Source organism: Macaca thibetana, chromosome X (assembly GCF_024542745.1).
Source record: "Macaca thibetana thibetana isolate TM-01 chromosome X, ASM2454274v1, whole genome shotgun sequence".
Classification (NCBI taxonomy): domain Eukaryota; kingdom Metazoa; phylum Chordata; class Mammalia; order Primates; family Cercopithecidae; genus Macaca; species Macaca thibetana.
This window is the reverse complement of record NC_065598.1, coordinates 118,691,544-118,705,389: the sequence shown is the minus strand read 5'-3', so window position 1 is coordinate 118,705,389 and position 13,846 is coordinate 118,691,544. Positions and strand designations below refer to the sequence as shown.

Here is a 13,846-nt window from a genome sequence, read left to right as displayed (position 1 = left end):
ATTTTGTGGGCTGATCTTAAGTTTTGGTACTTAATATTTATAAATATATTCTGTAAATAAAGTTTTCTTCTTTTAAGGGCAAAGGAATTGACTTCTGTTTGTCTATGGTTATTATCTTATTTGATTTAGGTAAATATATTCCACTAAAAGTGATGAACAACAGCTTGACATTTAAGAGACCTAGTTGGCTAGTAAAGCCTTGGATTAGTCAACCTGTCAGGGCCTTGGCATCTTTTTTCGTAATATGGTCATGTGATTATACTTGTAGATGGTCTCTAAAGTCCTTTTAAGTTATAAAATTTGGATTCTTAATTGTTAAAATATTCCTGAAATGACTTCTTAATCACTTTGGAAAATATGTTGATTTTGTCTTATTTTTTAAATTTAGTGTCATGATACCCTGGTGCAGTTTGGTGGGTTTTTAGCATCTAATCTGAGCACAGAAGATTATATAAAGCGAGTGCCTTCAATTGATGTACTCTGTAATGAATTTCATACACCCCATGATGCAGCATTTTTCCTGTCTAGGCCAATGTATGCGCATCATATTTCGGTAAGTACAAGTGTCTTTTCTGCCGCTCAAGAACGATCCAAATTATTTCTTAACTATTTTATCTGTAAGTACATTTCACTACAGATTTTGGGGGAAGGTTTTGGCCCTTAAACTAGGATTCCTTCTTTGTTTCCAATAGGGGTACAGAGCTGTGTGGTAGAGGTATACAAAAAAGGTGATGAGAAATTTGGAGTCTAATCATTTAATCAAACATCTGCTGTTAGTGTTTACATATCAACTGCTACAGTCTCTCACTTCTTTCCTAACTGTTACTTGATTTAATTATCACTTTGTTAGCACTATGCAGGAATTCCTGTGTTATGTATACACTCTGAAGGGGAAAAGACAATAAGGGAGTGGTGTTAGGCTAGCTTCTTCCCCTTTAGATCCTCTCAATCCAGAGAATTGTATGCTGTCTTTGTGTAATGTCTTACTGTTGTCACACCCCATGGTAGATCATTCTCAGCTGTACAAGAGAGTACCTGATTTCTTGACAGACAGAGGTGGGAGAGTTGCTTCATCTTAGGAATTCTGACCTGCCCTGTGCTAAGTGAACACACTAATCAGCAATATGGAATCCTAGCAAACAGGAACACCTGATTGTCTGAGATTGGCTGAACTTTGCCAGGTCAGAAAATGGAGCAGGTCATTCTAGCCAAGTCAGATATAAATCTTGTATCTGTAGGCAACATGCCACTCTCTGGAAAAGGGGTTTCCCAGCAACCTTGTGGTTGCACTGGATGGGCATCCAAGCTGCCCTGGGATCCTTGCTTTTGCTTCTTGAGTGAAAACCGCTGTTGAAGAGGTGACTGCTATGTCCCCTCTATAAATTGACTATCAGCAGGCTCTCTTGGAGATAATTCAGCCAAACGCTGCTCAGATTTTTTTTTTTTTTTTTTTTTTTTTGAGATGGGGTCTCACTCTGTCTCCCAGGCTGGAGTGCAGTGGTGTAATCTCAGCTCACTGCAACTTCCACTTCTTGGGTTCAACTCCTATCCCAAGCTCCCAAGTAGCTGGGATTACAGGTGCCCACCATCACACCCAGCTAATTTTTGTATTTTTAGAAGAGATGGGGTTTTGCCATGTTGGCCAGGCTGGTCTCAAACTCCTGACCTCAGGTGATCCGCCTGCCTTGGCCTCCCAAAGTGCTGGCATTACAGGCATGAGCCACTGTGCCTGGCCTGCTCAGATTCTTGAGATGAGATTTTTGAACAATAGTGAGAAGTACAGCAATAATTGTAGATATCAGTTCTATTCCATAAGTCTAGCTCCCCAGGCGATTTGAAATGCAGAACTGTTATGTCTCTTCATTTGACTGAAGGTGTGAACTTGAAGTGGGAGTTAAACTGACTTTAGACAAGAACATATTCATCCTAGGTAAATATGAAGTATAGCCTTCTTTTCTGACCAAGCCTGTTTTTCTAACTAGATAGTGACTATGGGGTTCCTAACAATAGAAATCACAGATTCAGACCCAGAGGAGGGAGACTGGAGCTATCATGTAACCCTCTCATACCGAGAAACTAATTTTTAGTTTTAACTGTTGAGGTTGTGGTCCACCTTGAGACACAGTTCTGAAAGATAGGCTTTTACCTAGTTCATATCCTAGATCTTGCCCAGAACAGGTAGCTAGGCTGTCTTTTATGCAGATAGCATCAGCCCTATTTTATCCCGTTTTGTTAGAACCTTAGAAGTCATTCTGCTCATCTAGATTCATATTAGTTACCTTCAATAAGACCTGTCCTCTAAATTAAAAAAAATTCTCTGTTTTCCCAACTGCTATTCCCTCAGGTTTCTGATGCAATTGGGACTCCTTTTTCATAACTAATGTTCTTTGTAACTTTGTCACTTATGTGGTCTCAGTGGTTGTCAGCATGCTCTCTAAAATGGGAGTAACGGAGCGTAAATCTTCCCACTTCTAGAACAATTGTAAAATTCTAGAACAATTGTAAAATTGAGCAGTCAGGAAGGAAGGCAGGTAACTGAGCTGTAAGGAGCTGAGACTCTTTTGCCTATCACAGTGTAGGATTGGAAGCAGAACCTTTGATCATCTCATTTTGGGTTATGTGTTTAGCACAAATAGAATGATTTAAGTCATTTTCTAACATAAAGAAGTAACTAGTTTTAGGACATCCTTTAGGTTCGTATTAAGGGTGATACCTAACCCAAACAAAATTTTCTGCATGAGAGCTCATTCGTCCTAAAGAGACTGAAGGATGTGAAACAATAGCAGCAACTCTGTGTTATCTTCTCTCATATATATATATATATATATGTTCATATATATGTATATATATGTTCATATATATGTTCATATATGTGTATATATGTTCATATATATGTTCACATATATGTTCATATATATGTTCATATATGTATATATATGTTCATATATGTATATATGTTCATATATGTATATATATGTTCATATATGTTATCTTCATATATAGAGAATATGTATATGTATATTTTTTTGTGTGTGTATATATGTATAATATATTTGGCATACACATATCTCTACAGCCCCTCCCATTGTACTAACAATTTTTTTTCTCACAAAATTAAGAATATGGCATTCTTCTGACTTTTCCCCCAAATTAGGTTAAATCAGTTAAGCAAAAGAAGCTGCAGCATCAGTTCTCACATGCTTTAAACTTCAATATACCAAAGCTTTTCACAGAAAAATTTATTTGGCTTAGCAATAGAGTAACCAGTTGGTTCCGGTTTGCCTGGGATGTTCCCAGTTTTGGCACTGAAGTATTAAATCCCCAGAAACCCCCAAATCCCCAGAAAACCCTGACAATTGGTCACCCTACTTAGCAGTCTTAAAACAAATTTCTTGTAACTTTTCTTAATGTTGATCCAGCTTTTTTTTTTTTCTTTTTCTTTTTTGAGACAGTCTCCTTCTGTTACCCAGTCTGGAGTGCAGGGGCATGATCTCAGCTCATTGCAACTTCCGCCTCTGGGGTTCAAGTGATCCTCTCACCTCAGCCTCCGAAGTAGCTGGGATTACAGGCATGTGCCACCACACCTGGCTAATTTTTCGTAGAGATGGGGTTTTGCCATGCTGGCCGGGCTGGTCTTGAACTCCTGACCTCAAGGGATCTGCCCTCCTCAATCTCTTGATCCAGCTTTTTAATTGACGAATTTTAACAGTTGGTAGGGTCTACATGTAGTGATACTACGTTCTGTCCTAGTTGACTGTTATTAGTTCCATTCTTCCTCTTTTCTCATGTTAAGACCTTCTATTTGTTCCCTTGAATATCTCAAAAGCAGGACTGGAAACCCTACATGTTCAATCCCTGATACAGCAGCAAGAGGGAGTAGGGTGGAGGAATGGAAGAGGGGGACATGCATATACCCTGTTCACTTTACTCAACAGGTCAGATTAGATAAGAGCCCTTATCTCCTAGTTGGCACACAGTACTAAAGATTGGAATATCTTCCAGAGATGATTTATCTTAAAATAAATGTTGTTGGTAAGAAACTAGAATTTCTATAACAGTTTTGAGATTGGTCATCTTTTGATTCTTTAGAAGGGAATATAGATTTTTATACCATGAAAGTCAAAGCTATAAATTATGTTGTGTGTGTATGTATGTATGTATGTATTTTTACTTTTTATCTACAGTCAAAGTATGATGAACTTAAAAAATCAGAAAAGGGAAGTAAACAGCAACATAAAGTTCATAAGTACATTACATCATGTGAGATGGTGATGGCGCCTGTCCATGAAGCAGTGGTCTCCTTACATGTTTCCAAAGTCTGGGATGACATCAGCCCTCAATTCTATGCCACATTCTGGTCATTGACAATGTATGACCTTGCAGTTCCACACACCAGCTATGAACGAGAAGTCAATAAACTTAAAGTCCAGATGAAAGCAATTGATGACAATCAGGAAATGGTAGGTTTTTGTTCTAGTAGTTCAAGTGCAATAACTTTATGGTCTCACCTATATTTTGAAATTATTTTAGCTCTGGTTCCTTAAAACAGTGATCTTGTTGCTATATAATATTTTCTTAAATGGGGTTTAATAGTTATTCTGAGTGGAGGGCCAGGAGGTTGGTGACTAGGTGGAGATTATGATTAATCAAAAATTATTTGAGTGTCCTTTTCTACTGATGACTATGCTGGTAACTTAAAGTGATTCGTGTGACTCTAATAGCAAGATCAGTAGTTCTCAAGAAGTGAGTGCTTTAGGAGAAGACTGTTGAAAAGCTGAGTCTTGAAATGGACCGGCCTTGAAGGTAGATTAGGTTTGGAAATATGGAAGCAGATAGGGAGGTCACCATAGGGTTTCAGCAAAGACAGGAAGTACATTGAGGTTTAGGGAGATCACGTTTACTGATTCACTTTCACATAGTGAATATACTTAGTGATACATATGAATATGATGGGGCCATATTATGTAGGGCATTGGAAGTCAGGGAGAAAAATAGACTTGGTAAAATTGAGGGCTATTTTAGATTCCTGAGCAGGGGAGTAATGTAAAAAATGGTACTTAAAACAGATTACTCATGACAGCAGTGTGAAAGATGCTTTTGATAGGGGAAGGGACTAGCATTAGGCTAAAGACCAGCTAGGTGGCTTTTTAGGCAGTCTATTGTGAGAGCATAGACTGATGGAGGTAGTGGCAGTGTACAAGGCTTGTAAACCAGTCTTGGTATAAAGGAGAAGGAAGAGTCAAAGATGACACCATGCCTGAGACTGATAGTATCAGTGTTGCAAATGTAGCCTGTTTTGATGGTGTGTGAAGATGCCATGACAGTGTTATGAGTGTGTTGAATGAAGATAAAAGCACATTCAGGTGGACCTATATTCATGTTAAAGTAGTTATAAACTGTCAGCCTTTATCTCTTTAAACTTTTCAATTAAAAGAAGAAAGGTAATGTGCATATATTTAGAAAAGTATCTGATTTATTCTTTGTAGCCCCCAAATAAAAAGAAAAAAGAGAAGGAGCGCTGTACTGCCCTTCAGGACAAGCTTCTTGAAGAAGAAAAGAAACAGATGGAACATGTACAGAGAGTTCTACAGAGATTGAAACTGGAAAAGGACAACTGGCTTTTAGCAAGTAAGTTGTTGGAATTGTTACATTCCTGATGCTGGTGAATTGCAGAAAACAAAACATAACTTTACAGGTGTTACAGTGTATTATGTTTGTATTTCAACTCAGTGTTCTCTATCCCATTCTTTGGTTATTTGTTAATGCAGAATCAACTTCACGTTCACTAGAGGAACTGATATAGTTTGCTGGTGAAGTTAATTAACTTTTAACTACATATTGGCAGCTTGTCATTCAACTTTTCTGTATAAAACATATTTCTGGAGAAAGATAGAAAAAAAGTCCACATAGTAAAAATGATAATCATGACCAGGCATGACATTTGGTTACAAACTATAAATAGTTTGTGGTTTTATAGTATTCTCTACACTAAAGGTAATATGTTGTCATGTTTAGTGGCTTTGAGGCACTTGAGGAAGAAGTTTACCACTTAATATATTCTTCCTTTATTTTTAGAATCTACCAAAAATGAGACCATCACAAAATTTCTACAGCTGTGTATATTTCCTCGATGTATTTTTTCAGCAATTGATGCCGTTTACTGTGCTCGTTTTGTTGAATTGGTACATCAACAGAAAACTCCAAATTTTTCCACACTTCTTTGCTATGATCGAGTAAGTTTTTATTGCAACCTTTAAAAAATTCTCACACAAAGATAGCTAACATTATAATTTATAGAGGTATTATTGTGTGTTTGGTTAAAAAGCATGAACTCAGGAACCAAGTGTCTGAACTTGAATCCTAGATCTACTATTTTCTAGCTGTATGATCTTTGGCAAGTTATTTAACCTCTCTGTGCCTGTTTTCTTATCTGTAAAGCATAAGTACCTGCTTCATAAGATGGTTGTGAGGATTAAATGAATCACTACACATAAAAAGCACCTGATATGTAATAGTCACTCAAGGTTAAACTATTAACTATTTGAGTTTACATGTTGTATCATAATAGGTAGAACTTTCTTCTCCATTCTTAACCTTCACTTCTCAAAAAAAAAAAAAAAAAAACCCAAAAGTTTACACCTTCACACACATATAAAAGCAGGGAAACTTTTTAGTATGGTCGTATTTACATTTTGCATTTAGCTTTTTTCTTATTAGTACATTTTGTGGTTTAAAAACATAATGTGGCCGGGCACGGTGGCTCATGCCTGTAATTCCAGTACTTTGGGAGTCCGAGGCGGGTGGATCACGAGGTCGGGAGATTGAGACCATCCTGGCTAACACGGTGAAACCCCGTCTGTACTAAAAAAATACAAAAAAAAATAGCCAGGCGTGGTGGCGGGTGCCTGTTGTCCCAGCTACTCGGGAGGCTGAGGCAGGAGAATGGCGTGAACCCGGGAGGCAGAGCTTGCAGTGAGCCGAGATCGCACCATGGCACTCCAGCCTGGGTGACAGAGTGAGACTCTATCTCAAAAACAAACAAACAAAAAAACCCCCACAAAACATAATGTTTGTTACAGCATGTCAGCTGCCTATTTTTAATTTCTATTAGCATCTCCTCTGTTTACTCTCCCCATAAACCCAGTAATATGTATGGCTAAGTGGTTAAGAAACTATTATGTAATAAAAAAAACTATTATGTAATAATAATGACAGTTTTTTTTTTTCCCCCTGTCACTGTAAATCAGCTTTCTATATAAAAGTTCTTGTTTTGGGTGGTTGTTTTATGAATTCACTATTTCCCCACAAAAGCCCAAATCTCCAAAGGTCTCTGCAGTGTCATTATATAAAGGGAATATACATTTCGACTAAGCTTACCTGTTTATTATGACTTGCTATAAGAGAATCTTCTAATATTTTTAAATGATTTTGACCTTGATTTGTTTATATTTTTTAAACATTTTTTTCCTGTAGGTTTTCTCTGACATAATTTACACAGTTGCAAGCTGTACTGAAAATGAAGCCAGTCGATATGGAAGGTTTCTGTGCTGCATGTTAGAGACTGTGACCAGGTGGCATAGTGATAGAGCCACATATGAAAAGGTATGATTAATAAAAACCCTTATATTTTACCCATGTATATAATGACCACATCCATTAATGTCTAGATTGTTGAGTTTTAAAAGAGAAGCTGAGTTTAAGATTCAGTTGTAAAACCGTGTTTATAAGCACAATTAATTCATTATTAGAAAGTTCTGTATAGTTTTTTATTCTCTCTCAAACTGACGTTCCAAATTAATATCTTTGTATAAGTTGAACTTTTTGTGACTACTTATCAAAATACGCATGATGGTTTTATATGGAAACATTGATCTAGTCTACTTAAGTTTCAGTTTCTGCGATTTTGTGGATCATAATTTTTCCTTAAAAGTGACAAACATTGTTTCCTTAGGAATGTGGAAACTATCCAGGATTCCTTACCATATTACGGGCAACTGGTTTTGATGGTGGAAATAAGGCTGATCAATTAGACTATGAAAATTTTCGACATGTTGTACATAAATGGCATTACAAACTAACCAAGGTAAAAAAAAAAATTGGGTTTTTCAAAGGCAGATTTTTCTCTTTATACTTGTACTTTTATAATAATGGATCTGAAAATGTTTGTTGTAGGCATCGGTACATTGCCTTGAAACAGGCGAATATACTCACATCAGGAATATCTTGATTGTGCTAACAAAAATACTTCCTTGGTACCCAAAAGTTTTGAATCTGGGTCAAGCTTTGGAAAGAAGAGTACACAAAATCTGCCAAGAAGAAAAAGAGAAGAGGCCAGATCTATATGCATTGGCTATGGGGTAACAAAATTATATTTTAATGTGATTTACAAGACTAGATGACAGAAGGATTCTGAAGACTTTAAAATGTTTTACAGTGTTGAAGTTTATCTTCTGCCTTCAGGAGATTATGGGAGATTATGCGATCATGTTCCCACAGGCTGGTGAGAGTTACCACTTCTGATTATCAACTTCCGGTCTATACTGGATGATAGTTTCAAAAGTCATATATAATATTTCTTGATTGGGAGGAAGTATAATTTTATCATCATAGTTAACAGATCTTCAAGAGTAAAAGAAAAAAGCCATCTTAGTTTAAGGATTAGTTTATAGTGAAATTGTAATTTTTAAGAAAGTTGGGCATTCTATAAAAACCTTCAAGAACTTACTAAAAATTGGTATTTTTTTAATTCTCTAGAACTACATAGTAGAATGAATAACTTGCTAATTCTTAAAAACCTCATGTTTATGTTTTTTGATTTGTGTTTGTATATTTAAACACTTTGTGCGACTTTCAGCTACTCTGGGCAGTTGAAAAGTAGAAAGTCATACATGATACCTGAAAATGAGTTTCATCACAAAGACCCCCCTCCGAGGAATGCAGTTGCCAGTGTGCAAAATGGGCCTGGTGGTGGGCCTTCTTCATCATCAATAGGAAGTGCATCTAAATCGGATGAAAGCAGTACTGAGGAGACTGGTATGTTTATTTGTAGAAACTTATAAGTAATATATTTTATTTCAACAAAGTAAAATGTTTAATATCACAGAATTAGTACAATGCTGGCTTAGTATTACTTTTTATTCCCTAGATAGGAGTATATAAACGTTAAGAAGTAATCAGCCTGCTGTTTCTTTCTAATTATTCTCTAATCATTTTGCTGTGAAATTGTAGCTTATTTACATTTAGGGGCTTGTTAAATAAAACCTTACTTTTATTTCAGATAAATCAAGGGAGAGATCTCAGTGTGGTGTGAAAGCTGTTAATAAAGCTTCTAGCACCACACCTAAAGGGAATTCAAGCAATGGAAATAGTGGCTCTAACAGGTAGGAACACTGTGCCATGTGTCATAATTCTAAATTCTTTTTAAAAATGATATTTATGTATTTTTTTTGAAATGGGGTCTTGCAGTGTTGCCCAGGCTGGTCTCGAACTTTTGGCCTCAAGCGATCCACCAGCCTTGGCTTTCCACACTGCCGGGATTAGAGGCATGAGCCATTGCATCTGGCCCTCATAATTCTAATTTCTTATATGAATCCTCATGAGTAGAAGGGGAGTGGTTGTTGAGTAATGTGAAAAGTCATTTATGTTGGACTTTGAAATTTTTTATGTACCCTATTTTGCTGATATGCTTTACATCCTAATTATGTTTTGTAGAATTATGCTTGTATAACAACTTTGTTTCTCCTGCTGGGATACTCAGGGGAATGTAGGTATGAAGTTAAAAAAAATAGTTTAGGTTAGAGTGACTGCTGTGAACAATCTGAGTAAGGACAGATATAAGAAAAGCCTACACTAATTTAAGTAGTGATCCATCCAGCTAAGTAATCCATTTCCTGATAGTAGTTCCCTTGGTTGATTTGTGGGATATATTTTTGGTTTTTACCGTTTATTCTCATAGGTCATACATGTATGCCAAAAAAGAACCTGAGATGATTTTAATAATTATTTTTTTATTTTTTTGAGACAGAGTCTCTTTCCATCACCCAGGCTGGAGTGCAGTGGCGTGATCTCGTCTCACTGCAACCTCTGCCTCCTGGGTTGAAGTGATTCTTGTGCCTCAGCTTCCCTAGTAGCTAGGATTACAAGCGTGTGCCACCACACCTGGCTAATTTTTTGTGCATTTTTAGTAGAGACGGGGTTTTGCCATGTTGATCGACTGGTCTCAAACTCCTGACCTCATGTGATCTGCCTGCCTTGACCTCCCAAAGTGCTGGATTATAGGTGTGGGCCACCGCACCCAGCTAATAATTCTTTTAAATCTGCAATTCATGAATTTGTTTATGATTTACTGGATAAAGAAATACTTCCTTTTTTTTTTTGAGATGGAGTCTTGCTTTGTCACCCAGGCTGGAGTGCAGTGGTGTGATCTTGGCTCACTGCAACCTCCGCCTCCCAGGTTCAAGTGATTCTCTTGCCTCAGCCTCCAGAGTAGCTGGGATTACAGGTGCCCACCACCATGCCCAGCTAAGTTTTTTGTATTTTTAGTAGAGATGGAGTTTCACCATGTTGGCCAGGCTGGTCTAGAACTCCTGACTTCAAGTGATCCACCCTCCTCAGCCTCTCAAAGTGCTGGGATTACAGGCATGAGCCATTGCACCCGACCATTACTTCTTCCTTTTTACTTGTCTTAAAGTTGTCCTTTAGTTTTTGAAGGACTCGCCCTTAGTTCTAATATTTTTGAAGTTAGTCAGAAACCCTTTATGATATATTTTATCATATATCAGACAAGGGATACATTTTATGATTATTTGTGTTAAAATCCCATGTTTTTGTTCTAAAGCAACAAAGCTGTTAAAGAAAATGACAAAGAAAAAGGGAAAGAGAAAGAAAAAGAGAAAAAAGAAAAGACTCCAGCTACTACTCCAGAGGCCAGGGTACTTGGTAAAGATGGTAAAGAAAAACCAAAGGAAGAGCGGCCAAATAAAGATGAAAAAGCAAGAGAGACCAAGGAAAGAACGCCAAAGTCTGACAAAGAGAAAGAAAAATTCAAGAAGGAAGAAAAAGCTAAAGATGAGAAATTTAAGACCACTGTCCCCAACGCAGAATCAAAATCAACTCAAGAAAGGGAAAGAGAGAAGGAGCCATCCAGAGAAAGAGATATAGCAAAGGAAATGAAATCAAAGGAAAATGTTAAAGGAGGAGAAAAAACGCCAGTTTCTGGGTCCTTGAAATCACCTGTTCCCCGATCAGATATTCCAGAGCCTGAAAGGGGCAAGTTTACCTTTATATGTTCTTACCTTTTGTTATTTTAATGTATAGTTGGTTATTGTCTCCTTGTTTTGGCAGGTTATATAGGGATTTTGCTAGGGGAACTTGATTGCCATGCAAATTTTTTTTTTTTTTTTTAAGTGTTTGGAAAACTAGAAATATACCTTATTCTGACTATTTCTTTTTGTCTTAACAGAACAAAAACGCCGCAAAATTGATACCCACCCTTCTCCATCACATTCCTCCACAGTAAAGGTTAGTATAGCCTGAGGAAGGCAGCGTCCATGTTAGGCTCACCTGTTTGGAATACCAGTGTCCTGACTTCCTTCAAGTCTTATGCCAAGCATTCACTGGAGCCACTGGAGGTTTTATATTGCATTAGAAAATGAATTTTTCTATATTGGTGGACTGATTTTTTTTCTATTGAGTATTTTTATTATAAAAATGTTAAAACTTCAAGGACTTAGCACTAATTTTGTAGTGTTTCAAAGTGCAAGAGAAATTTTACCCAGAAGTGCCTCAACTGCTTTAAGCAGTCTTTTTTGGAGTGCAATGGTAGCTACAAGCAAACGAATCTTTTCAGCAGAATGAAGCCTATTTTTCAGCATATTGAAGAATATATAGCACTGAAGACTTCCTGGATGATACAGGATAAACAAGTTACCTCTGAATTCAAGCTTCTTGATGAGCATCATACCGATGTGTGCCTTCTAAGAAGGAGTCTTGAAAGGAGTTCCATTTTAAAGTCTCCTTGGTGATCAGTTCTCCTGTAGTTGTGTATATTCAGTGAGCATGCAGCTTCTGTTTATCTTCCCTTGGAGGTTTGTTTATACCCAATGGGTTCCCAACAAGTTGAACCTTGCGTTACGATAAAAGCAGATGTGGCATCCAATCCTACCACCCAGCAAAGAGAAACCCCAGGCATTCAACTGCAGCACAAAATCGTGGGTGTAGCCTTCTTGAAGACTCAGGGTAGCCATTCCTTGCTCCATATTTAATTTTAATTCTAAAGTCATCTAATTTCATGGAATCTTTGAATTTGCAGTACGTTGAACTTTTAAAAAACTGTAAGTTATTAATTCTTCATCAAGAGCACTGTGGTGGAATATCGTAGTTGATTTCTTTTTCTTTTTTTTTTTTTTTTAATGATTTCTTTGTGTGTGGGAGATTTACCATGATAGGCACTTTGCAAAAAAAAAAAAAAAAAAAAAAAAAAAAGAAGTGATTACTCTTATATATTTTGTTTTCTTGTTAATACAATGCCACTGAATTTTCCAGCTAGGATTTAAAATATATATATTTATATTAGAGTTACAAGTAAAGTAAAATGTGAATCCTCCCAATTAAAGAAAAACTATGAAAAGTATAAGGCAATGTTGTTCTTCCACAGTGACTTCCAGTATTTTAAATTTTTTGTGGAGAAAAAACTGTTTTGCTTTCTTAAACCTCTTACGTTACATATAGCTTAAGTAGAGAGATATGAAAAATGTGGCATTGACATTTATTTTTAAATTCTGAGCAGAGAAAGATTTTTATTTCTTACATTGAGTACATTTAATTTAGTTTTTAACATTACAATTCCATTACATTTTTTTTTATTGTTGATATTCATATTGATAATGACATCATGAAATTTATCCTCACAAGAAGTAGCTGGTTTATTTCCAGGTTACAGCCATACTTCCCAAAGTTCCTCTGGGTTCTGAGAACTATGCCAGCTCACCTGTCATCTCCATTCATTTTCTACAGGACAGTCTCATCGAACTCAAGGAATCTTCAGCAAAGGTTTGAGTCTTTTAAACTCATCATGCCTAAGTAAACCAAATGTTCTTTACTTATTTTATTTAGTAGATGTCCTCACATCTAGCACATTCAGTAAGCTGAAATCAGTGGGATAAAGTACTCTGCTTACATTGCATAACCTTCAAAAATATTAAATGTTAAAACTGAAACAACAGACGACAATGATCCCTTTTAATGAGATTGTTATAAAATGTGTGTAATGTAGCAACATTTCTATCATCTCTCCTTGCTTGCTGTGTTATACATCCTCCTTTTATGCTTCAAAATCTGGAAATAAGTTTAACATTCAGGGAAGAGGTTATTGGATTGTTTTGGGTTTATTTAATTTTTCAAAATAAATCTGCCAGGCTGTCTGACTGTTTAGACAACCCAAAATACCAAAAAATAAATTTGATGCATTCACATATCTGTTTTAAAAATGGAACTCATCTCAATCTATAAAAATTCTTTATATATCCTCTGCTGAGGTACCTTTTTGGTAGTTGTAGCACAATATCAGGAGATACAGTTAATGTGAAAGAATCATTCCCCTGGAGGGGAATACTTGGTGGTTGCATTTACATGTCAGTATTGATTCTTACCTATTCTACTTTCTTGAATATTCTGCTACTAAAAATAGTGTGCAGTTTATGTATCTTATTACAGAGTTTATTTCAGTATACTTGAATTGTCCATTGTTCATGTTGTTTTGTCTTTGTTATAAAACGTGTATCCTTCTTTGATTTTCTACTTTGCCTCCTCTTACAAGCTACAAGCAAATGAATCTGCTTAGCAGAAT

The 13,846-nt window shown here is 36.4% G+C and overlaps 1 protein-coding gene across 10 annotated transcripts in view; it reads left to right on the top strand.

Moving 5' to 3' along the window:
- THOC2 (THO complex subunit 2) overlaps window positions 1-13,846 on the top strand; it is a 131,816-nt gene that overhangs the window by 99,938 nt on the left and 18,032 nt on the right. For 5 of the 10 annotated variants that reach the window (XM_050777335.1, XM_050777332.1, XM_050777333.1 and 2 more), the window contains exons 22-33: window positions 389-553; window positions 4,185-4,460; window positions 5,487-5,628; window positions 6,076-6,233; window positions 7,474-7,602; window positions 7,952-8,083; window positions 8,173-8,357; window positions 8,855-9,033; window positions 9,278-9,380; window positions 10,838-11,268; window positions 11,462-11,520; window positions 12,934-13,050. In XM_050777335.1, coding sequence (XP_050633292.1) covers window positions 389-553; window positions 4,185-4,460; window positions 5,487-5,628; window positions 6,076-6,233; window positions 7,474-7,602; window positions 7,952-8,083; window positions 8,173-8,357; window positions 8,855-9,033; window positions 9,278-9,380; window positions 10,838-11,268; window positions 11,462-11,520; window positions 12,934-13,050 — 2,076 coding nt within the window. Of the gene's footprint in view, window positions 1-388; window positions 554-4,184; window positions 4,461-5,486; window positions 5,629-6,075; window positions 6,234-7,473; window positions 7,603-7,951; window positions 8,084-8,172; window positions 8,358-8,854; window positions 9,034-9,277; window positions 9,381-10,837; window positions 11,269-11,461; window positions 12,238-12,933; window positions 13,051-13,846 lie in introns of all 10 variants that reach the window. The other 5 variants (XM_050777340.1, XM_050777339.1, XM_050777338.1 and 2 more) reach the window with 2 other exon arrangements.